Consider the following 24,807-nt stretch of genomic DNA (forward strand, 5'->3'; position numbering starts at 1 on the left):
AAATTGTATCTGTGTGATGATGGGGTATGCCTCAAGGGAGATGAATAGATTGGTTTTGGGGGATTTTTGCTACCTAGGCATCTGTCCTCAGGGGGATCGAGTTGGCAATCCCACCTGACAGCTGATATGAAATATACCAGGTGGCTGATGCTGTCCCCTCGCCCCCGCAAGATAAAGGTGGCGTGTGAGCCTGAAGTGGAAGCTAAATGACTATCTCCAAGACAAAGAGCCTGAATTAACTTTTTCTGCAAATCACACATTTGGAGATAGAGGTAGAAGTCAGAGAAGAATGCAGAACTTTCTGCTGTAACTGTGGATACGGCTGCAAAACCATTCTGATGTGGTCTTTTCCCTTCTTTAAAAAGGAACTATGCCTGTGGAAAGGATGCGAATGCGCCCGTGGCTGGAAGAGCAAATAAACTCGAATACAATACCCGGGCTAAAATGGTTAAGCAAGGTAAGCGGGTTGTTTTTGTGTGTGTGGGAGGGGCTGTGTGTTCGTGTGAGCTTATGCATGTGGTTGGATGAAAATCAGAGGAAGCCTGATGTCCACGTACTCAGAACAAGGCAGTCAAATGCTTGCTGATTTCAATCACTGAGTGCTAGGCATACATGACTCGCTGTGATTGGGGTTTTTTTTAGTTCTTACTAACTTGAGCTTCTTAGCCTTGGGATGACAATTTTGTTTTTCAGTTTGTGTTCCTCTGTAGTTGTGGGTCTTTCCCCCCCACCCCTTTTTGCATTCTTCATCATCCTTCTGATGCTCCTTCCCGCCCCCCCCCATGCCTTTCCTACCAGAGAGTACTTCTTGAAACAGAAAAGGTGAGGAAAGGCCTCCACAGGATTTCATAGTTGGGAGGGGGGACCTTAGACTTCATCAAAGTTATTTTTTATAACTTAGATTAACGTTAACTTAAGTACCGTTGGAGAATGTTATTTTACAGATGAGGAAACTGAGGCCCAGAGATAAAGTAACTCATTCAAAATGCTCAGTGACAGAGCAGAGATTCAACCCCAAATTTCTGACTCTAAATCCAAGACTGCTTCCACCATATCACCCTACTTCCCCCATTATAACCCTGGGCATGGTTTCTGCTTGAATTTTAAGCCAGGTTGAAATAGGGAGTCATTTGCCTGGAACTGGCAGTCTCCTTTGTGATTGATTGCCTGCTTCTGAAGTGGCCTCTTAGAAAAACACTGGAGCCAGGGCACAGGGCCTGCAGCTCTGTGGCCTAAAGAATATTTGAGTCATACAAGCTGTTGGCTTTCAGCAGGAAGTGTCCCCAGTCCAGTGGGGTGGGTTTCACTAGTTGTATGCCGCTGATTCTGCCTGGGGTTAGGATAGCACCTTCCTCCTCCTGTTTTAAATGGCCCGGGACCTTTGCTTGTTAGGTTTTCAGTAGCCTGGTCACCCAGTGGGGTATCACTTAGAGCAGTTTAATTAAGTTAGTGCCCTCATTGTCCTAACTACCTTTCATGATTAATGAAGTTCTCAGAGACCCAGGATTATAGAATTTAGAGGCACAAGGAGACCTAATGATCATCTAATCCAGACCTTTCATTTTACAGACAAGAAAATAGAGGTCTAGAGGGGTTATGATTTGCCCTGGATCACGCTAATGGTGAATAGAAAAGCTGAGATTCCATCACAATGCTTTGGGGTTCCAGTTTGGTCAGTCAATATTTGTTAAATACCTACTATGTGCCGAGTACTGTGCTCAGTGCTGGGGATACAAAAAAAGGCCAAAGATAGTCCCTGCCCTCAAGGAGCTTACAATCTAATGGAAAAATTCATTGTTCTTTTCACTATACCATAATGCCTCATGTTGTATATATCATATAGTAAACATTGCTTTTGTATTATTTTTTTTTGAAACCCCAGGGCAACCCTTTAAATTCCGAATGGGTGGGTATAGTACCAGTTCATTCCTCTACCACTTCACCCGTGCTAATTATAATACCATCTCTTAAACAGAATGCTTCTATATCTTTATTAATCATCTGAGGTTTATTATAAGTACACATTAAATCAAGCAGTTAAGAAATGTTTATCGTACCCTTTCTTTGTGCAGTGCCCTATGCTCCCTATTGTGAGTAAAAGTATTCATTATGCTTCTGTTTTGTTTAAATGATTTTTAAATTAGAGGACCTGGGTTCCAATCCTGGCTTTGATACTACCTGGAACTAAATCCAGTACTCTCCAGATATGGTCTGACTAGGACAGACCATAGTGGGGCTACTGTTACCTCCTTTTCACTTGTTACTGTGCCTCTTTAGAGTAGTTCTTAGACCTACTGAAGTTTTTTTTTTTTGAGATGGTCTCAGTTTCCTTCTCTGTAAAATGGTGATAATAATATCTGTAGTACCAACCTCACAGCCTTGTTGTGAGAATCAATTGAGATAATACATGTAAAGTGTTTTTTAAACTTTAAAGTATTATATAAGAATAAGTTATTATCATTAGGCATAGAGGGTCACCTCTACTCAGTCATTCAGGGGTCATCTTGTATGTGCAGTCTTGCCCCAAGGCCAATGAAGGTTGAAATAGCCTTTTAAGATATCATCAGGTGACACAGTGGATAGAGCGATAGACTTGGGTCAGGAAAACCTGACTCCAAATCTGGTCTCAGACACTTATTGTGTGACCTTGGGTAAGTCACCTAACTTCTGCCTACCTTAGTTTCCTCATCTGTATAATAGGGATAGTGATAGCACATACCTCCCAGAGTTGTTGTGAGTATGCAATGAGATAATATTTGTAAAAGGGCTTAGCACTGTGCCTGGAACATAGTAGTGCTTAATAAATGCTTGTTCCCTTGCCTTTATTTTTAAAATTTTGTTTTATTCTGAACTTAAAAAGTAAAACAAGCATTTCTACAACATAGTAGAATTTTTTTAAAAAAAGGTGATTGCACATGAAACTACAAATCTATTATGTACAACTTGCTATTCCTTTAAAATATATAATAAAGTTATCATGTAACATTCTTTTTTTCCTTTTTTTCTTCCTCTCTCCCTTTCCCCCATGCCCTCGATATGGTTACCATTATATACAAATATGTATATAAATGTAAAATCATTCTATATACACTTCTATTTATCAGTTCTTTCTCTGGATGCAGATAGCATCTTCCCTCATAGGTCCTTTGTAGTTAATTCGATTATTTATAATAGTCAAAATGACTTAGTCTTTTAAACCAGTATTGCTTTCCTTTATTACCTGTGTGCCCCTAGGAAAGTCACTCAAACTCTCATGGGGAAAATGAGGGGATTGGATTAGGTGATTTTTAAGGTCCCTTTCAGCTCCAAATCTGTACTCCTATTTCTCTGAAAGTCTGGCAGAGAGACTGGAGAATTTATTGCTCTGGGACTTCTTTTTTCATATGTCATCATGGCAAAAAAAAAAAATCACCAGGTGGTCAGCCTACAAGTGATGTGCCTCTGTGATTAACTAGATTGGTCCTCAGGGGAACAGAGTCAGTCTGTTACTGGAAACCATAGTTTGAAGCCTTTCCTGAATGGTCAAACCTTTCAGAACTTGTTCTCCTTTGGAATGGAATTCAGGAACTGAAGGTCACCTCCACTGAGCCATGCAGGGGTCACCTTGTTTGTGCAGTCTTGCCCCAAGGCCAATGAAAGTTGAAATAGCCTTTTAAGGAATCAGAAAACAAGAGAGAAAGAAATTGGAAGTCAAGGGAGCTGAATGTGAATCCTAATGCACCTAAAGACCTTGGACAAATCACTCAAATCTCTTTGGGCCTCAGTTTTCTTCACCTCTAAAATGGGGGGTTTTGTCTCTTCCATTCTATCTCTGTCATGCTACCTATGAGCCTCATTTCTTGGGGAGGGCGAAAGACTTTGGGGGAGGTGGGGCAGGATTGTGAATGAAGCTGACATAAACAGGTTCTCGTGAGCTTCGTTGGCAAATTTTGTTTTTGCTACTGCCTTGTAAAATTGTGTGTGTGTGTGTGTGTGTGTGTGTGTGTGTGTGTGTGTGTGTGTATGAACCTGTACGTGTCAGAAGTCCATATTTCTTTATGCAATCCTCTCCTTTTTTTCATATTCAAATATTTGTGTTTGTTGGTGATTGTTAAGTTTCCAACAGAAAATTTTAAAAAGAAAATTTTAACAACTGAAAATAGGATGGGATGATAGATTTGCCTCCATACTGAGGCGTCCCCCTAGGTGAGCTCCTCTGTGGCCCAATCTCTCCCTGCTACTTTCCAATCTACAATTGGGCAGTAGTTTCAGTCTTTCCACCTACAGTATTCTTTTGCAGATGGCATGGTAGAGTAAGATCAGGTCTACAAGCATTTATTAATGGACTAATATGGGTCAGGCACTGTAATAAGTGCTGGGGATACACAGGAAGCATTTCTGCCTCCTGCCCCAAATTCCTGCCCCTGCTTTCAAGGAGTTTACAAAGTGAGAAGAATTTGGTTCATCTTTTTTTTTTTCCTTTGGACAACTGGGGTTTTCTTGGCAAAGATACTGGAGTGGTTTACCATTTCTTTCTCCAGCTCATTTTACTGTCACTGTTGCTCTAGTGTATGCTGGGCACTCCAGGGTGGACTGGTTCTGGTCTTACACTAGCTTTCTCAGCCCTGGTAGATGAGGAAACTAAGGCAAACAGGGTTAAGTAACTTGCTCAGGATCATGCAGCTAGTAAGTGTCTGAGGCCGGATTGGAACTCAGCTCCTCCTAACTCCAGGTCCAGTGCTCTATCCCAGTTCTTCTTAAACTGGGGGTTGTGACCCCATGGGGTTGTGAAAAATTTAGCAACATTAAAGGTTCCTGAATGTACAACGATCAAAAATTAATTAAAAATCAAATGTGTAATGAGTCCAAAGTGTTTCTGGCAGTGCTTGCCCATGTTGCATTGTGCAATTTCACCGCAGCCTTGGTTTTGAACACAAAGCATGCGCACTTTGCACTGTGTGTGCTGCCATGCAATGTCAGTGAACACTGCCCAACCTTGAAAAGGGTCAGAAGTGGAAAAAGTTTAAGAAGCCCTGCTCTATCCATTGCACTACCTAGCAGCCACTTGGCTCAAATATTTTTCTTTTTTTAAAATTTTTTTTACTGGCATTTGGGGTGAAGTGATTTACCCAGGGTCACACAGCTCGTAAATGTCATGTGTTTGGTTTGAGGCCGGATTTGAACTCAGGTCCTCCTGACTTCAGGGCCGGTGCTCTATCCACTGCACCACCTAACTGCCCCCACTTGGCTCGAGTATTAAGACATGGTTTTAGGCCCCATTTCTGCCACTTATCAGCTGGGTGATTATGGGCAAATCGCTTCTGCTTCTGGCTCATTCTCGGGGTCTGTAAAATGGATGGACTGAATGACTTGTAAGCTCCTTTCTAGTTCTCCTATTCTGTGAGGCTGTGGATCCTCCTGAATGGTGGTTTTGAAGAACACTTTTCTTCCTTCCCTTATTTTTCAGTTCTTCCTCTATTATAACCCTGCTCTCCTAACCTGTTTACTCTTAATGGGCCTTGGCCTCAGGCAGTCCGTGGGAGAAGGAAGGTAGCATTTGCTCAGGTAGGGTCTGTGAACTTTGTTGGTCTGACCTTCTTGGAAGCTGTTACAATGTGGGAGTCCGTTCAAGTCAATGAATATTTATTGAACACCTCCTATGGGCATGGTACCATGACTCATAGTGGAAATCTGTGTTTGCACATGGCTGGATGGACTCTACCCAAGGGCATGGAGTCATTTATGGATGTTCAGAACCACCCAATCAATCTGCTCTGAAACAGTGGTGCGAACATCAGGTTTCCTCCAACAGATCTGGCAAGAATAAACAAAACAGTCAACCTGTTTGAAAGGAATTGCTAATTATTCAGCGTTTGCCTTTGAAAACTAGAGGAAGGCAGCAGAATGTGTTCACACCTAGGGGTGTTTATTCTCTTCAGTTTTAGGCAGAGCTAAATGGCTATTAAATGAAAGTTTGCTTTTTGTTTTTTTTTAAACTTGAGCAGGGCCCATCTGTTCCATTTCTGAATGGACGGGTTTCTGCTTAGGGCCTGTATCAGACTCACAGAGTAGGAGAGCTACAAATGGTTCTCATTGTTGCTTTAGTGTGTGCTGGGCACTCCAGGGTAGACTGGTTCTGGTCTTACACTAGCTTTCTCAGCCCTGGTAGGCAATGAATGGAACCCTGATCCGAGTCAGGAAGACCTGAGTTCAAATGTAAACTTAGACACCTACTAGCTGTGTGACCCTGAGCAAGTCACTTAATCCTTATTTGCCTCAGTTTCCTAAATTGTAAAATGAGATTATAATAGCACCTATCTCCCAAAATTGCTGTGAAGATCAAATGAGAACATATTTATAAAATGCCTGGCACACAGTAGGCACTTAATAAATGCTTGTTTCTTCTCTCATCTCACACAGAAGCTTCAACATTAGCATTTGCACTAGATACTCAGATGGGTTGGCTCCAATCCTACCTCCTGTGAGAGGCCTTTCCTTCCTCCCTCCCCCACCAACTACTAATGTCTTTTCTCTGAAGTTTCTCTAATTTACCCTGGATGTACATGTCTTGTTTGTACTCAGTTGTTTGCATATTATCTCCCCCATTAGAATGTGAGCCCCTGGAGGGCAGGAACAGTACTTGCCTTTCTTTGTATTCCCAGCACTTAGCACAGTGTCTGACATACATGAGGTGCTTAATAAATGCTTTTTGTCTTGACTCATTCATGAAAAGCATCATCATCTCTCACTTGTAGAACCATCTACCCTCATTAGCATCATTGCTTTTGAATATGAGAGTGAATTATAGTGACCTGGGCTAAAGTTCATGCTGGTTTGGACCACTTTTTCATTTAAAATAAACCACAACTTTCTCCAAACTTTTTTTTAAACATCCAAAATCATAGTCTTTTAAAGTTAGAATCATTAACTCTTAAAGCTGAAAGGGCCGTTAGATTTCGAGTTGGAAGGGACTGAGAGGCCATCTCATCTAACCTCATTTTATAAGATGAGGAAACTGAGACCCAGGGAAATTAAGTGACTTGACTAGGGTCATCTTATAAACACTCTAATTGTCCAGATGAGGAGACTGAGGCTCAGAAAAGTGACATGACATGACCAAGGTCCCTTAATCAGCACTTCCCTCGTAAGCTTAAATATGTCATGGATAGTCACAGGAGAACAAGGAGAATGCTGGTCCTGTAGTTGAGGACTAACTTATTGAGTTAGTTGAGTTATTGAGTTGAGTCCATTATGAAGAATAAATAAACTATATGTTAATGCTCTTCTTTTTTTTTTTATTTTGATTTTCCCCCCAACGGAAATAACCTCTTTGAAGACCAGACATCACTTCATGGCATCATGCCTTAGATGTTGGTCTTCATGATAGCAGGTTTAGTGGGAACATGTTCTCCAAAGAAACTCTTGTCCACACATGTGGTTTTCCGTATTTCATTCATTTTTCCTATAGTCACAGTATCACTGTTCTTGCCAAAGTACATAGAACAAATTCTTTTGAAAGTTGGCCCCTATAATAAACGTGGTGTCTTTAGGCACTGAGTGTTTTGAGGCCAATTCTGGCATACACACACAAAAAGAATAAGCCCTTTCATGAAAGCTCCTTTAATATCTGTGTGTGTGTGTGTGTGTGTGTGTGTGTGTGTAAAATGTTTTTATAAGTACAATGGCATTTTTGCCCTCTGTTTCCTATATTAAAATTTGTTTCTCATCATTGTACATTTTCCTTTTGAAATACATGAACTTTAAAATAGAATGACCAAGGAGTAGTTTGCTTTCAGGAAACTCTGAGATGTCCAGAAATAGTTTTAGTTAAAACTGTGCATTTTGTCACAGAAAGGTTCACCTGTGGTGGCCAAGCCTCTCGAAAGGGATGCTGAAAAGATGGGCCGGGAGTTTCTGGATGATGTCACAGCTTTTTCCTCAGATGGCAAGTGCTGTCTGCTTTACCTTTTGCCCACCACCATCTGTCTCATACTTAAGAAACCTTTTTTAAAGTTTTGTTGACTTTTCTTATATATATTTCAAACAGATTACTCCTACTTCATGAGAGGTCTTGTAACAAAGTAAAACAACTAAGTAAAAACTAATAATACAGTGACCTCATCTGAAAAGGAACGCAACATTTCACATCTGTGGCAAACCTGCCACCACTCTCTACATTTTTTAATTAAAAGAAATCTATTTTCTCTCTCGCCCCCCTCCCCCACCCCATTGACAAGAAAAGGAAAGGAAAAGAAAGGAAAGGAAAGGAAACGAAAGGAAAAGAAATGAGAGAAAAGAAAAACAAATTTCTTATTCAATTATTTGTAGTTAAGCAAAATAAATTCCCTCAATAACTGAACGCAAAAGTAGCTGTGTCTCATTCTGCACCCTAAATCCATCACCTCTCTGTCGTGGATAGCATGTTTCATCATCAGTCTACTAGAATGATGAAGGATCATCATATTGATCACAGCTGTTACAACTTCCAAAGTTCTTTTTTATAGTGCTATTATTGAATAAATTGTTCTGGTTCTATTCTTATATTATTATTATTATTATTATTTTATTTATTCTTATTCTCATAATCAGTTTATAAAAGTCCTCAAAATTATTTCTTATGACATTATTGATTTTATAGTATAAATTGTTTACCTAGTTCTGCTCCCTTTACTGTGCGTCCATTCATAAAAGTATCACAGCGTGTCTGAAATAATGTATTTTTTTCATTTCTTACAGGACAATAGCATTCCATCACATTCATATACCACAACTTAATTCACACAACCTTCCTTGATTGATGGGCATTCCTTTACTCTCCAGTTTTTTTTTTCCCCTACAGAAAGAACTGTTATAAATATTTTTGTATATATAGAACCTTTCCCTCTTTCTTTAATGATCTCTTTTGTATGTTGGCCTAGCAGTGGTTTAGCTGAGTCAAAGTTACACTGTTGAGTAACTTCTTTGGGTATCAGTCCACAATGTTTTCCATAATAGTTGTGCCTATTCACAGGTCTAAACAAAGGCACCATTCTGCCTGTTTTCCCACAGCCTCTCTAGCATTTATGATTTTCCTTTTTTTGTCACCTTTACCATTTTCATGAATGTGAAGTGGGATCTCAGAACTGCTTGAATTTACATTTCTCTAATTCATAGTGATTTGGAGCATTTTTTTTCCCCCATGAGGCTATAGATAGCCTGACTTTTTTCCCATGAGAACTGCCTGTTCATCTCAGACCATTTATCAATTGAGGATGTCTTGAAAATGAGAACTTTATCAGAGAAACTTACTGCAAAGAATTTCCCCCCATTAATTGTTCCCCTTTTAATCTTAGCTTTATTAGATTTGTGTTTGTAAAACATTTTTTCATTTTATGTAACCAAAATTATCCATTTTAATCCCCTGTGATCCTCTCTACTATCCTTCGGTCATGAACTTTTTCTTCTTTCCATAGATCTGATACATTTTTTTCCCCATGTTTCTCTAATTTGTTTATCTGATTTTATATCTAGGTGGTATACTCATTTAGAGCTAATCATTGTTTAGGACATGAGGTGTTGGTCTCAATCTAATTTTCTCAGAAATTTTTCTCAAATACCGAATCCTTATTTCAGTAGCTACAGTTTTTTTTGTTTATCAAATATCTAGAGTTTTAAATACATTTATTTCTATCTATTGTATAACTAATCTAATCCACCTATGAATCTTTGTTTTTTAAGCAGTTCTAAATTGCTATAATAACTACTACTTTGAAGTATAATTTGAGATTTGGCATTGTTAGGTCCCCTTTGTTCCCATTTCTTTAGATTTATCAACTTTTCCCCCTCCAAATGAATTTTTGGATCATGTTTTCTACTTCTATTAAAAAATCCTTTGGTAGTGATCAGTATGGCTTTGAATAAAATAATTTAGATAGTGTTGTCATTTTTATTATATTAGCTTATCCTATCCATGAGCAATTAATGTTTTTCCAATTATTAAGATCTCTTTATTTCTTTAAACAGTTGTTTGTAATTATAGTTCTTGTATGTATCTTGAAAGAAAGACTATTAAGTATTTTATGTATTCTGTAGTAATTTTAAGTGGAATGTCTTCATGTAGTGTTGCCTTTTGGGGCATTATTTAGAAATGGTAATGATTTGTGTGGATTTATTTTATATCCTGAAAGTTTGCTGAAATTATTCATGGTTACTATCAAGTTTTTAGTTGACTTTTTAGGATTCAATAAATATACTTTCATGTCATCTCCAAAAGGAAAAATTTTGTTTCTTTCAGATGTATGGTTATTCCTTTTTTCTTTTTCTCTCCTTATTGCTATAGCCAATTCCCTAATTTCTTTTTTCTCTTCCTTTTGCTATGGCTAACATTTCTAGTACTGTGTCAAATAGAAGTAATGACAATGGACATCCTTATTTCACTCCTGATTAGAATAGAAAAAATAGAATAGAATAGAAATTTCCATTTCAAATAATAGTAGTTCTTTTAAAAATATATTATTTGTCATTTTAAGGAAAGGTCCACTTATTCCTATGTTTTCTGATGATTTGTTTATAACAGAAATGGATTTTCTCATTTGTCAAAAACTTTTTCTGCATATTGATAGAATTATGTGATCTTTGTTTATCTTGTTATTAATATGGTTACTCCAGCCTGGTCACAGTCTCTAATCTTGTGATATGTAGGTGTCCCTCAGAGTTCCATTCTGAGCCCTCTCCTCTTCTTTCTCCATACCACTTCACTGATATCATTTAAATACCATCTGATGATTCTCAGATGTCCCTATCTTGCCCCATTCTCTGCTGACCTCCAATCTCATATCTCCAATGCTTTTTGGGCATCTCAAACTGGATGTCCAGTAGAAATCTTAAACCACTTGTCCAAAACAACTCATAATCTTTCCCCCTAAATTCTTCCCCTTTCCTATGTTCCCCATTACTTTGGGTAACACCATCCTCGTAGTCCTCCAGGCTGGAAACCTAGGAGTCATCCTGGACTCCTCACTATCTCTCACTTCCTATATCCAAGCTGTTTCCAAGGCCTGTCGATTTCACCTTAGCAACATTTCTCATACGTGCCCCCATCTTTCCTCTGACGCTGCCACCACTCTGGTGCATGCCCTTATCACATTGTTCCTGGACCATTGTAATAACCTGCTGGTGGATCTGCTTGCTTCAAGTCTGTTACCACATCCAATCCATCCATCACCACTAAAGTGATTTTCCTAAAATGCATGTCTGATTATGTCACACACCCCCCCCCCCCCAACTCAGTAAACTCTAGTGGCTCCCTATTGCCTCCAGGAGCAAATACAAAATACTCTGTTAGGCATTCTAAGCCATCCTACCTTTCCAGTCTTCTTACACCTTACTCTTCCACATGCACTCTTCCATCCAGTGACACTGGCCTCCTGGCTGTTCCATGAACAAAACACTCCATCTCCAGTCTCCAGGCATTTTTTCTGGCTGTCCCCATGCCTGGAATGCTCTCCTTCCCTCTGCTCTGACTATTGACCACCCTTGTATCATTTTCTTTGAGGCATATTGATTGTTCTTGTGAGCAAGCTGTCTTTTTCTTTGATGTTTTTATTATAGATGTTTTTGAGTTATTCTCTTCTGGATTTGTGCCTTGGTCCCCAGTGTAATCATGAAAGACCTTATCTCCATCTGTCTACCTCCCTATCTGTCTACTGTTTATGTCTTTCCCTTTCTATCTGTTCTCTATCATCTATCTCCATCTCTATCATCATCATCATCACCATCCATCCATCCATCCATCCATCCATCCATCCATCTCTCCATCTCTCTCTCTCTCTCTCTATCTAATCTCTCTGTTTCTATATCTATTATCTATCCAACTCCTTATCTTCTGTCTATCTGTCTATCTATCTAATCTCTCTGTTTCCATATCTATTATCTATCTAACTCCCTATCTCCCTATCTGTCTGTCTGTCTGGCCTATCTATCTATCCATCTATCTATGTATCCATGCATCTATCTATCTGTCTATCTATCTGTCTATCTGTCTGTCTGTCTGTCTGTCTATCTATCTTTCTATCTTTCTATCCATCTATCTATCTATGTATCTCATTTTTGTTGCCGAGGTTGTAGGAGTTGATCTTCCCTTTTAGGTCTTCCCTACTCTGGGATTCAAATCAAGTTTCCTTCGCCCTGATATTTTTTCTTTATTCCTTTATTCCTTCTCCTTCTCCTTCAAAAAAACATGAAAGTTCTCCTCTCTTGTGATGAGCCTTAATTGAAGCCCTTTCGTTTAGATGAGAAAAAAGAGGGAGAAAAACCTTTTCTTTAATCCTCATTTAAATATGAGGAAAACCTCTGATGGGAAAGACCTAGTTGAGGCCATTTCCTTGAGGGGAAAAATGAGAGACATTAAGGTCATTTTCTTCTACAATTTAAAAAAAATCAAAATTCAGACTAACTGAAGGTTTTTTTTTCCACTTTTTTCTCATACTGTTAATTTTTTCTTAGTCCATGGGTTTTGTTTTCTGTTTTATTTTGTTTTTCCTTTCTTCTTAGAGTCAAAGTCTATCGGTTTCACGTTAGTCCTTTAGTAGGAAATGATTTCTTCCTGCTGGGGTTACTTAAATTTAGAAACAAGTAAAATCATAGTGATAGGAAATCAGAAAGGAGATTCAATACTTAAGGTTTATCATACAATCTTACCTACCTCTACAATATACTTCATATGTGACTTTTCTTCTCCACTTCTACTTTAACCACTATTTCTTTTTGCCCAGACTATTATTAATAGTCTCCTAAAAGTTTTCATGTCTCCAGTCCCTCCTCCTTCCAATCCATCTACCCCAGAGCTGCCCAAATCATCTTCCTAATATACTGTACAGATGATCATATCTTGTCTATATTAAAAAATCTTCCATGGCTTCACATTGTCCCCCTAATTGAGTTCTCTTGATCCTGGCACCCAAAGTCCTGCACATCCATCCAACTTTTTTTCCTCCTACATTCTCTTATTTATTCTGTAATCTGGCCAAAATGTACTTCTATCTGTTCCTTGTTCTTCTCTTGGCCTTCTAGTTTCTGTGTTTCTGCTCATTCCATCCTCCATGCTTAGAGTCGCCTCTCCTATCCATTAAAGTTCCTCTTTCTGGAGCGCTTCCTCCTTGAATCCTTCACTGTTTTCAGCCGGGTAAAAATTATCTTTCCTTCCTGTTCTATTCAGGTATACTTTGTACTATTTGATCCCTGAATTCCTTTCTAAGTAAATCTGAGATTTTATAGTTCTATGATCTAAATTTCTCATAATAATGGGTCTACCTCCCTTTTGTCCCTATCATTTGTACATGAGGCCTGCCAGATTGGAAGCTTCTTAAAGTCAGGAACTGTTATTTTTATTTTTTTCATTTTTGTATTCCTCATGCCTAGAACAGTGGCTTGCACATAGTACATTTTTAATAAATGAATTGAATTGTTGACCACCTTCAGTTTAATTCTACAAATATTTATTAAGGAACTAATTGTATAAGGAACTGTATTAGATTCTATTGATAAAAAATATGTATTACAAATACTACTCTAAAGTGCTTATGGTTTAATGGTGGGAAAGAAATATATATAAATAACCATTATATCTTGAATGAAGGGAAGGGGGAGGGAATAAGCATTTCTATAGCAGCTACTATGTGCCAGGCACTGTGCTAAGTGCTTGAACAATGAATGAATCAAAAAATGTATTAAGCGCTCACTATATATGAATATATGTATATTAAAATGTTAAATTATATATTAAATTATTAAGGATTTCCTATATATTTACAAAGTATATATAGTAAGTATATTTATGCATGTATAGGAAATAATATTTTTTCATTCATTATACACACACACACAATCTATAACATAAACACTTTGCTAAATGTTGGAAATACAAATAGAATAAGTGAGACAGTTCCTGTTCTCAAGGAGTGCACTCTCTAATTGAGGCAAAACACATAAAAGGAAGTTCATATGCAGGGTGGATGAAAAATCCCAGAATTCTTAAGGGTGCAACCAAAGGGCAAATAATAAAGCCCAGTCATCCTTAGGTTACATCAATAGGTCAAGTAACCATTCCAGGGGTCTTCAGGATATAGAGGCAAGACAGATGTTAAGTCCTAATTGTCTTCCATCATATTAGATGAAATAGAATTGGTACTTCTCATCTCTCTCAAGCCCTGTGAACTGTCAAACAACCCTGATGAGTTTTGGGCTGCCTATGCTAGAGGAGAGGGCAAGGTGGAAAGGATGACCCCAGTGGTAGTAGGTCTTCTCACTCCTCCCCCCTCCACAGTTCCAGATGGATTCTATTTTGGACTCAGGTCTTCAAAGGGGATGAGGAAGGAAGGGTTTCTCATAGTAGAGGTGATCCTGTGCTCAGCTGTCCCTGTTAGATTCTATGGAAAGAAGAAATTCAAACAAGCTATGACAAATTGCAGCATGGATGGAGTGTTTGGGTAGGTGAGGAGGAAGTATCATTTGATCTGGACCCTGAAGAAAGAGAAGGACTCAGCAGACAGAGATGGGGATCAGGTGGAAGGAGAGGCAGTTTATTCCGATATGTGTGACAGAATAAGTAAAAGAAACCTGCCTAATTTCTTCCATTGAGCCTTCTCTTGTTGTCAGAGGAACAGATTAATAGCAATTTTGTTCATTTCCATTTTGCACTGTGATCTTATTTGTTGCCAGTTTATCAGTTTATAATCTCCACACCTCGTTCTGTGGGCTCAAACACGTTTGGAATTCTTATTGCATTCCAAGGTACACAGGGCTGGAAGATAATCTATTTGTAGCCAGAAAACACCTTAGAAACCATGTAGTATGGCCTCTTCATTTTACAGTTGAGGAAACTAAGTCTGAATGACCTTAAGTTACTCACCTAATTTTACACAGATAATTGATATCAGTGGTAGAATTTATACCAAAGTGTTCTGACTCCAAATCCAGGGCTTTTCTCATTGTATCATGAAAAATAGATAAAATCTTCTCAGAAATATTATACTATCTAGACTGTGTATTCTTTGAACAATAATAATAGTAACACATTTTTTATGGCGTTTCAAAATTCACAGATAGTTTTCCTATGTAATAGATAATGTAAATTTTATGTCCCCATTTTACAAGTTATTCTGAGGTTATATAGCTAGTAAGCATCAAAATGGAAATTGGAACCCAAGTCCTCTGAGTAAAAGACCTGTGCCCTTTCCACTACTTACCTTTCTTATAGAATTTCATGAGCATACTGTAGGATTCATAGCAGGCAACTATGGTGTAATAATAGATAGGGAGCTTACCTCAGATCTAAAAAGACTTTGACACACACTGGTTATGTGACCCTGGACAAGGCACTTAGTTACTAAGTAGTTGTTATTATTTAGTCAATTAGTTGTGTCCAACTCTTTGTGACCTCATTTGGCATTTTCTTAGCAAAGATATTGGAGTGGTTTGTCATTTCCTTCTGCAGCTCATTTTACAGATGAGGAAACTGAGGCAAACAGCGTAAGTATCTAAGGTGGATTTGAACTCAGGTCCTCCTGACTCCAGTATCCACTGCACAGCCCAACTGCCCTAATTGCTAAGTGGTCCAAGCTATTCTCAAAAACCATAAGCTAAAGAGAAGGGGCTGATTTCTATTAATAGACAGTGTTTCTGATCAGGAGCTCATGAAATTTCAGGTCTGGTTAAAAACTCATGAAATTTCACGTCTGGTTAAAAAAAATAAAAACAAAAACAAAAAAACAACAAAAACTACTGTCCCTGATAGTGACACAAAAGAAGGCATGCCAGTCAGATAAACCTCATAATCTGGGCCTTATTAATTTATCATCTATTTGGTTTCATCTATAACATAAGAAGGCTGGATTCGATGGTCTCTCAGATCCCTTCCAACTCTAAATCTAGAAACCTGTTGCTAGGGCAATCATTTTTGAAGGTGCGGATGTCACTGATGGGGGTCTTCGTGCACTTGGCCACAACACAGGCTGTAAATCAGAGTATTCAGATAACCTCGCCAGAGTCCTCTCTGTCAGTGGTGATACCTCTGGCCAGCCAATGCTCTGGTGCATGCTGCTAATCACAGTCTCATTGAACAAAATTATCTCTATGGAAGGATCCCTTAAGGTCTTCTATGATCTTAACATGTGCCCTGGTAGCACCTCGATGAATGAGACTTTTACGGAATATGGTATTTTGTTCTACCAAGTCATATGCTTTTTTGGATAACCAAATGAACAAAATCTCATATTAAAATTTCCATCTCTCAGTCATATGGCTGTAAAGACCCTTGTGTTTTTTTCCCCTACTACTGTTAATACTACCGCATAACTAACCTCCTTCTTCCCTCTGCCCCCATCTCTAAAAGCTAAGATCCAATCATTAGATGTTACAGTGGTTGAGTAGTCAATGGTTGATAAATCATGGGAGGGTGGCTTCTGTTGTCTTATGGAGGTCCAGAGGCAGTGAGATCCTCCTTAGATTCCAATACGAATTAAGGCTTTGGTTGGTGTGGTTTGAACATCACTGATGGGGCACCTCTTGTGTGTGTTCAAGGTAAGATAGGAAAAAGGGAGCATGGGCAGCTGCTATTCTAAATGTCAGTTTGGAGTATATCCCAGGATGATTATAGATCCACAATCTATTGTGGAAATTACTCACCAATGAATTCTTTTTTAAAAAAAAATTATTTAATTAAAAAATCAAAACAAATATCAAATGAAACAAGCATTTCCATATACATTTTAGAACAGAAGGAATGAGTTATACGTGAATTTTTCATTACAGCAAATTTTCTTCACTAAAAGGAAAAATAGTAAAATGATGGTTTATGTTATAGTGAAAATTCAAAAGGAAAAGGCAGATCAGTCGAGGTCATTGTCATAATATAACGGCTCCATGTTGTCTGATAGAAGCAGAGTAGGTTTGAGCCTGGTGAACTTGCCCCAGTTTCCTCTGTGAAATGATGGTTTGGATTCAGTGATGTCCAAAGTCTCTTTGAGCTCTAAATCTAATGACCTTATTACCTCATTTGACCTGGACACAAGGTTACTTTAAAGGAAACATAAAGTTTATATGAGCTTCTCCTAGTAGACCCATCATGGAGACTGTAGTTAATTAAAACTTTCCTTGTGGGAAAACTGGGACACTAATGCATTGTTGGTGGAGTTGTAAACTGCTCCAACCCTTCTGCAGAGCAGTTTGGAACTAGGCTATAAAACTGTGCATTGCCTTTGACCTAGCAATACCACTGCTGCGTCTATATCCTAAAGACATCCAAAAAAGGGAAAAAGACCTATTTGTACAAAAATATTTATAGCAGCTTTTTTTGTGGTGGCTAAGAAATGGAAATCAAAGGGATGCCCATCAATTGGGGAAAGGTTAAACAAGCTGTAGTATATGATTGTAATGGAATATTATTGTGCTATAAGAAATGACAAGCAGGATGATTTCAGAAAAGCCTGGAAAGACTTACATGAACTGATGCATAGTGAAGTTAATAGAACCAGGAGAACATTGCACACAGTAACAGCCATATGGTGAACAACTTAGCTGTTCTGAGCAATACAATGATCCGAGACAATCCCAAAGGACTACTGATGAAGCATACTATCTGCCTCCAGAGAAAGAACTGATATTGATTGAATACAGACTAAAGCATGCTGTTTTTCACTTTCTTTCTTTAATTTTTTCTTTTGTTTGAGTCTTCTTATGCAAAAAATGACTAATATGGAAACATTTTACATAATTGCATATGTATAACCTATATCTGATTGCTTACTGTCTCAGGGAGGGAGGAAAGAAGGGAGGGAGGAAGGGACAGAACACCAGTCCCCTCTTTTGTACTTCTGCATTTTTTAAAAATGGAATTGGAAGTTTTGATTTGTGTCCCTGTCCAATTTAATTTTGTTTGGTTCAGTATTTTGCAGTCTTTTGAAGGCTAATTTGTCTTGCAAGAAGTAGGCACTTCTCCATCCCTTACACCTTCACCCTCTTCCCTGGTCTCTGATATTTGGGAAAGCACATCTTATATGACTTCATCTGAATTACCTGATAAATTCTCACTGCCCCTGTGACCGAGGGAAAAATCACGTAGGCTCCCTGGGTCTCAGTTTCTTCATCTGTAAAATGAAGCATTAGATTAAATAAATCTCCAAGTTCCTGTTAGCCCAAAATTTTATTATCCTTGGGCAGCTGGGTGGTGCGGTCGATAGGGTGCTGGTCCTGGAGTCAGGAAGACTCATCTTCCTCAGTTCAAATCTGGCCTTAGGCACTTAGCTGTGTGATGCTGGGCATGTCACTTACCCCTGTTTGCCTCAGTTTCCTCATCCATAAAATAAGCTGGAGAAGGAAATGGCAAACCACTCCAGTATCTTTGTCAAGAAAACCCCAAATAGGGGCAGCTAGATGGCACAGTGAATAGAATTCCAGTCTTGGAGTCAGGAGGACCTGAGTTCAAATGTGGCCTCAGATACTTAACACTTACTAGCTGGGCAAGTCACTTAACCCTGATTGCCTCACAAAAAAAAAAAAAAAGAAAGAAAGAAGGAAAACCTCAAATGAGATCATGAAGAGTCGGACATGATTGAAAAATGACTGAAAAGAAATAAATTATTATCCTCTGGTCCATTTTAGAGAATCATTTATAGAATCCTGCTTACTCCTTTCTCATCTTTTCATCAAACACATAGGCTCATAGATTTAGAGTGGGAAAGGGACCTCAGATGTCATTTATTCTAATGTTTTGCAGATGAAGAAACAGGTGAAAAATTATCCAAATTCACACAATTAGTGATTGGAAGAGCCACAATTTGAACCCGGGTCCTTTGAGGCTGAATCTAATATTCTTTCTGCTGTATTGGGTGAAAAGACTCATAAAGATTTTGTAGAGATGAGAAAGTAGGCACATGTATCAGTGTTTACTTATTTCTTCTCATTTTGTTTGGCAATTTGTATCATCTGTGATCTTTTCCATTCTTTTGTAGTCTTTCTGTCCTTGAGATAGTTTTGAAAGTGGATCCCCTGGGTGCCTTTAAAATTGTGTCACTTCCAGCACTGATGTATGTGTGTATGTATGTATGTATGTATGTATCTCTCTATATTCCTCAGTTGTTCTTCCTGACTCATTTTCTTGAGTTCTTCCTCCCACTGCCCATTAGATGCTGAGATGTTAGAGTCCAGATGGGACTGGTCCACTATCACCAGTAATGAGAATACATTATCATGGAAGTAATGGCAGAGATAGTCCAATTCATTTCTATTTGTTGTCCTTTTGGTTTTCATCTCTAGGTGCTCTTGGAATGATCGAGCTTAGTTGGGTCCCATGCCAGATTTTCTACAGGTTCTGGGGACAAATTGATGAAGTAACTTGAAATTTTGGTCATCTTACAGTGATGTGTGCTAGAGGGAAGGAAAGGAAACATAGATAATACTGAACATGAAAGAATCCAAAAACCATTTGCATTTGACTTTGAAATGTGTTCCACTCTGTCCGACATGCATTCGTTATCTACCTAGCGTTGATCTGAAATGTCCTTGCAATATGTGTTCTGGGCCTCACATGTGTTTAGAGCAGTATGGAGGAGTGTTTCGGTTGCTAGGAGGAATCCAGAAAAAACAGTAAGAGATTTTCAGAAAAACAGAGAGTTAAGCAGTTATGATTTTAGGATAGTGTTCAAATTGTGGACCAAACTTGATGGCTGTAGTTCTCCTTTACTTTAATTTCCAGGAGAAGAAGATTTTTCAGATCCCTTGGATGCATGCTGCACGACATGGGTGGGATGTTGAGAAAGATGCTCCTCTCTTTAGGAACTGGGCAATTCACACAGGTATGAAAACACCCTTTATTTTCTGGGGTGTGTGACCAGGGGGATGCTATGCTATGTTCCCCATTATCATTATAAATTACGGAATATCTTGGATTTTGGTCTCGTGCAAATATCTGTGAATAACGCATTGGTAGAATCCCAGACACCTCAGAGTTACATGGGGCATGTGCTTTATCACCCGGAAGGAATGTTACATTTAGCCCTTATAAAGTGCCCTTATAAAGAGACTTCACATAGATTATAGATTACAGATTATAGATTCCAGTGCTGAAGTGCCCTGGTCACGGTCAACAGTCACAAAGATCATCCATCCTGGCCAATGACATTGAGTTTAACTTGGATTAAAAAAATTATCAGAAATTTCACACATCTTATGCATTCTTGATTGATTACAATCCCCGGGCAGTCGTATGTAGGCAGCTAGGAGGTGTAGTGGATAGAATGGCGGACTTGAAGTCAGGAAGACCTGAATTCAAATCCCATCCCACCCCCCCAACACTTACTGGCAGTGTGACCCTGGGCAAGTCATTCATTTTTCTCATCTTCAGTTTCCTCATATGTAAAATGGAGATACAATAGTACCTACCTCACAGGGTTGTTGTGAGGATCCAACAAAATAATCTATGTAACATGCTTTGCAAACCTTAAAAGTCTCTATAAAGGCTCGCTATTATTGATGATTTAATTTTTGTTTGTGTTTCTTTCCCCTTTGCTACCACATTAGGAAAGCATCAACCAGGAGTAGATAAACCGGATCCAAAAACATGGAAAGCGAATTTTCGGTGTGCTATGAACTCCTTGCCTGATATTGAAGAAGTGAAGGATAAAAGTATAAAGAAAGGAAACAATGCCTTCAGGGTCTATAGGATGCTACCCTTATCTGAAAGGCCTTCTAAGAAAGGTAGAGAAAAGGTTCATGGGGGACCCCTTAAATATCTACCCTCAGTCTCAATGTATAAACCATAGCTTTCTTCCATAGCCATTCCAAATACAGAACACCTTCTGCCCTTAACTCGCAGATGTAAAATCACCTTTATTTAATCTCCCTCCATACGGATGAAGGAATCTGGTCCACTGAGAACTACTAAACCTGTTCAGCATAAGGGAAATGTTTGTACTTGCATCCTTCCCGGATTATAATAAAATTACCTTTTGTCACGACAGGAAAGAAAACAAAGACAGATAAAGAAGACAGAGTTAAGCACATTAAGGTAATTTTTGGTTATTAAAAATATAAGAACGATGTGACAGTCATTTTAATGAGTCTGTGTCATGAACACGAGTAACTGGAATGTCTAGAGTGCATTTGCATTTATGTTTTTTATTTATGAATCAGGAAATGTGGATTCACATTCTGGCTCTAGACCATAGATGAATCACTCCGTTTCTCTGAGCGTCAATTTTCCTCATCTTTAAAATGGGCATAATAATACTTGTACTACCAGTATCACAGGATTGTTGTGAAGGAAAGTGTTTTGTAAACCTCAAACTATCATAAAAATGTTTTTTTAAAGTAGACAACTGTAGATATGAATATACACACATATCCCTTGCTTACTTAAAACTGACAGCAGAACTTTGGACCTATTAATAAACTATTTTAAGTTATGGATTCGCTATAGAAAAGAAAAATAACACCCTCTTCCCCCCGAACTTTTGAATTTTGAGTTCCTTTGTTTCCCTCCTGTCCTTCCTACTGCTACTAGCAGGAAAGCTTGGCAACACTATTTTCTGATTAACAACCTGCTTCTTTCTGATAATGACCGGTGTGTTTCTGGACCCATAGATAGAATTCTGCTGTATTGAGAGCTCCTGATGAAGACGACAGTCAACAATTGAATAAACAAATCATTAGGCTGAAACGAAAATATGGACCCAGACACTGACTATGCATTTGCCTGGCCTTGTCAGGAATGATGCTTTAAGCCCCTTGTTTTCCAGTAGCCACGTATCCCTTAAAAATCTTGTGATGAGCTTAATGTCTAAGTAAGGTTATACCTGTTAGCTATAAATGTAAGAGTCAGCCAGGGTTATCTAATGCAATTTTCCAATTGTACAGATAAGGACACTGAGGCCTAGTTTTATAATTTGCCCAAAATTACTTTGTCGATTACTGGCTGAGCTTGACTAAGCCTCCTGATACCTAGTTCAATTTTTTTCAGTTTTTTTTTTCCCTTTAGGATGCTTAAATTTTTTTTTATGTGAGATCTGTGATTTCATCAGCATAGGGAACCCCCCAATGAAGGACTGACTCCCTCTCCCAATGTGGATCAGCATCTGCTCTTGCAAGTTACAGTCCTTTGGAAGTTACTTGGGGACGCACAACCACCACGTATCAAAGTCAGAACTTGAACTCAGGTCTCCTCTGAGGACAACTTTGAATTCGCTACACTGCCCTGCCTCTCTTACGAAACTTGAAAAACAACATAGGTATTATTAAGCAAAAATATCTGGAAAGGGCCCAGTTTAATTAATGGAAAGAAATTGGAAAAATTATCTTAGATATAAAATTAAAAGTGTTAAAAGGCATTTGAGTTTAGTGAAAAATATATACTAAACTGCTAAAATTGTGTTATCTTTATAATGGTAAAAAAATGAGATGGGATGAGATAAATATTCTGCTAAGGGTTTCTAGTATTGCAATATTGTTTCACATACAGTATTTTAACATTTGCTCTTTATTTATTTTTACTATGGTCTTATCAATATTTCATTAGCTTTATTTTTATAAAATTGTCATTTTTGTCCATATCATCTTTTTTTGGGAGGCGGAGATGCTCAGTGTATATTTTTCTCCTTTTGAAAGGAAATTCTGATTTTATAAATATATCTATTTATATAAATAGATATTATTATTATAAATATAGGTTTTAGAAATATATAATTTATATCTTAATATATTTTTATAAATGTATACCCAGTATATATTTTTCCCTATTGAAATGAAACTTGGATTTTATAAACATATATGTATATTTCACATTTGTATACATATACATACTTTATAAATATAGACCCAGTATAGATTTTCCCCCATTGAAATGAAATTCTGATTTTATAAATATATATGTACATTTTATAAATACACACACACATATATATACACAAATATATATACCCTATATACACACACACACACACATATATATATACCCTATATATACACTATAAATATATACCCAGTATATATTTTTCCCCATTGAAATGAAACTCTGATTTTATTTTGGAAAAGTTGTATTTGCTTAACATTCCTTTTCACAATGAACTCTGCTGGAACACATCTTTTCCATTAATTCATTTGCATTCATTAAGCATTTATTAAGTAGCTACTTATTTCTTGCAGGGTGCCTGCTATATTCAAAGAGCATTAAACAGGAGATCGCTGTGATGAATAGATACTACAAATTGACATACTTTGTGTATGTCCGTTTTATCTGTAACAGTGAAGTTATGGCAGTGTTTTGGAAAGGTCTGTGGTAGTGAATTGGTGTGATAACTAAAACCATAAGATTTAGAGATTGAAGAGACCCTAGAAATCTGCTTAGACAAATCACTTATTTTACAGATGAGGAAACTGAGGTACACAAAGGTTAAGTAACTTGTCCAGGGTGATACAGGTTTTAAAAAGGAGTAGAAAGCAGTGATTCAAACTCAGGTCCTTGGAATCAAAAAGATCTGAGTTCAAATCCAGCCTTGGGTGTTTATTAACTGTGTGGCCTTGGGAAAATCACTTAACTTTTCTCAGCCTCAGTTTCTTCATCTGTAAAATACAGATAATAATAGCGCAGGGTGGATAATAGATATAAAACACTTTTTGAGCCTTAAAGTGCTATGTAAATGCTCACCAGTCTCACGCAGCAAGGTTTAAGTCATGGTGTTGGTCTTAAAAAGAGCTTGCATTTTATTTGACGAATCAGGGTTAACACATATACGTGGTAATAAGCAGGGCAAAATGGCCCATACATCAGTCCAATACTATACAAGGGTGTGGGTGATAAATAAAGGGAACTTTGAATGTCAACTAAAGGTGTTAAATAGCATCTTATAATTATCATTGAGATTTGGTGGGATGATGCCCATGACTCTGCAAGATAGATATCTTGTTCAAAAGAAATATCTCCGGATGATAAAAGCTTACATAGAAACCTGAGGGCAGTGGCCTGTTAGAGAATCATTGGAGTACAGATGAAAAAAAAAAGAAACAAAAATGTTAATGTCACGGGTTATGTGCCACACGAGCAGCCAGGTGGAGATCAGTAGTGTGAAGGGACGACTGCATTGGGAGAAACCAGACCCAACAACTCCCTAGTTACTTGCCAGTTCTTAGGTTCTTTGCCTGAACGAAACAGGAAGTCATTGAATGTTTTTGAACAGAAGTTTATTTGAGGTCACTTAGTCTCATGGTAGTATGTAGGACAGATTGGAGGGGGCAGATTGGCTTCAGGCAAGCCAACCAAAAGGCTCTCAATCCATTGTTCAATCAACAAGCATTTATTAATCACCTATTATGTGACGGACAATGTGCTGGGCACTGGGATGACAAAAAAAGAATGAAGGAATCAATCCCTACTCCTGAGGAGTTTATATTCTAACTATATTCTAATATTCTAATTATATTCTAAATATTCCAAGGGGAGATAAAAAGTACATAAAAACCTACAAGTATATGCAGAATAAATACTGAGTTGTTTAATACAAGGTAGTAGTTTGGGAAGAAAAGTAAGAGCAGTTAAGGAGGATCAGGAAAAGCTTTATGCAGAAGGCTTGAACTGAGTCTTGAAGGAAAGACAAGATGCTAGGAAGGCGGGGATGAGAAAGGAATATATACCAAGCATGGCAAAGACTTCAATATGGTGGATGGAGTGTTGTGCGTGAATAAGGCCAGTTTTCCTGAATCATCATTAGGTTGAAAAGATGGCAACTTCAGTTTTAAATATGTTAAGCTTAAGGTGACATTCGTTTGGAAAGAAGCAGAAAGAAGGCAGAGGTGATGAATATC

General features: G+C 38.0%; 1 protein-coding gene across 4 annotated transcripts in view; it reads left to right on the forward strand.

Moving 5' to 3' along the window:
- The window catches only part of IRF2 (interferon regulatory factor 2), a 133,414-nt gene that overhangs the window by 75,553 nt on the left and 33,054 nt on the right, over window positions 1-24,807 (forward strand). For all 4 annotated transcript variants that reach the window (XM_027837400.1, XM_027837399.1, XM_027837398.1 and 1 more), the window contains exons 2-5: window positions 366-457; window positions 19,709-19,808; window positions 20,533-20,709; window positions 20,973-21,019. In XM_027837400.1, the coding sequence (XP_027693201.1) occupies window positions 371-457; window positions 19,709-19,808; window positions 20,533-20,709; window positions 20,973-21,019 (411 nt within the window). In that variant the 5' untranslated portion in view covers window positions 366-370. The remainder of the gene's footprint in view (window positions 1-365; window positions 458-19,708; window positions 19,809-20,532; window positions 20,710-20,972; window positions 21,020-24,807) is intronic.

Source organism: Vombatus ursinus, unplaced genomic scaffold (assembly GCF_900497805.2).
Source record: "Vombatus ursinus unplaced genomic scaffold, bare-nosed wombat genome assembly UNPS02014821.1, whole genome shotgun sequence".
Lineage (NCBI taxonomy): Eukaryota > Metazoa > Chordata > Mammalia > Diprotodontia > Vombatidae > Vombatus > Vombatus ursinus.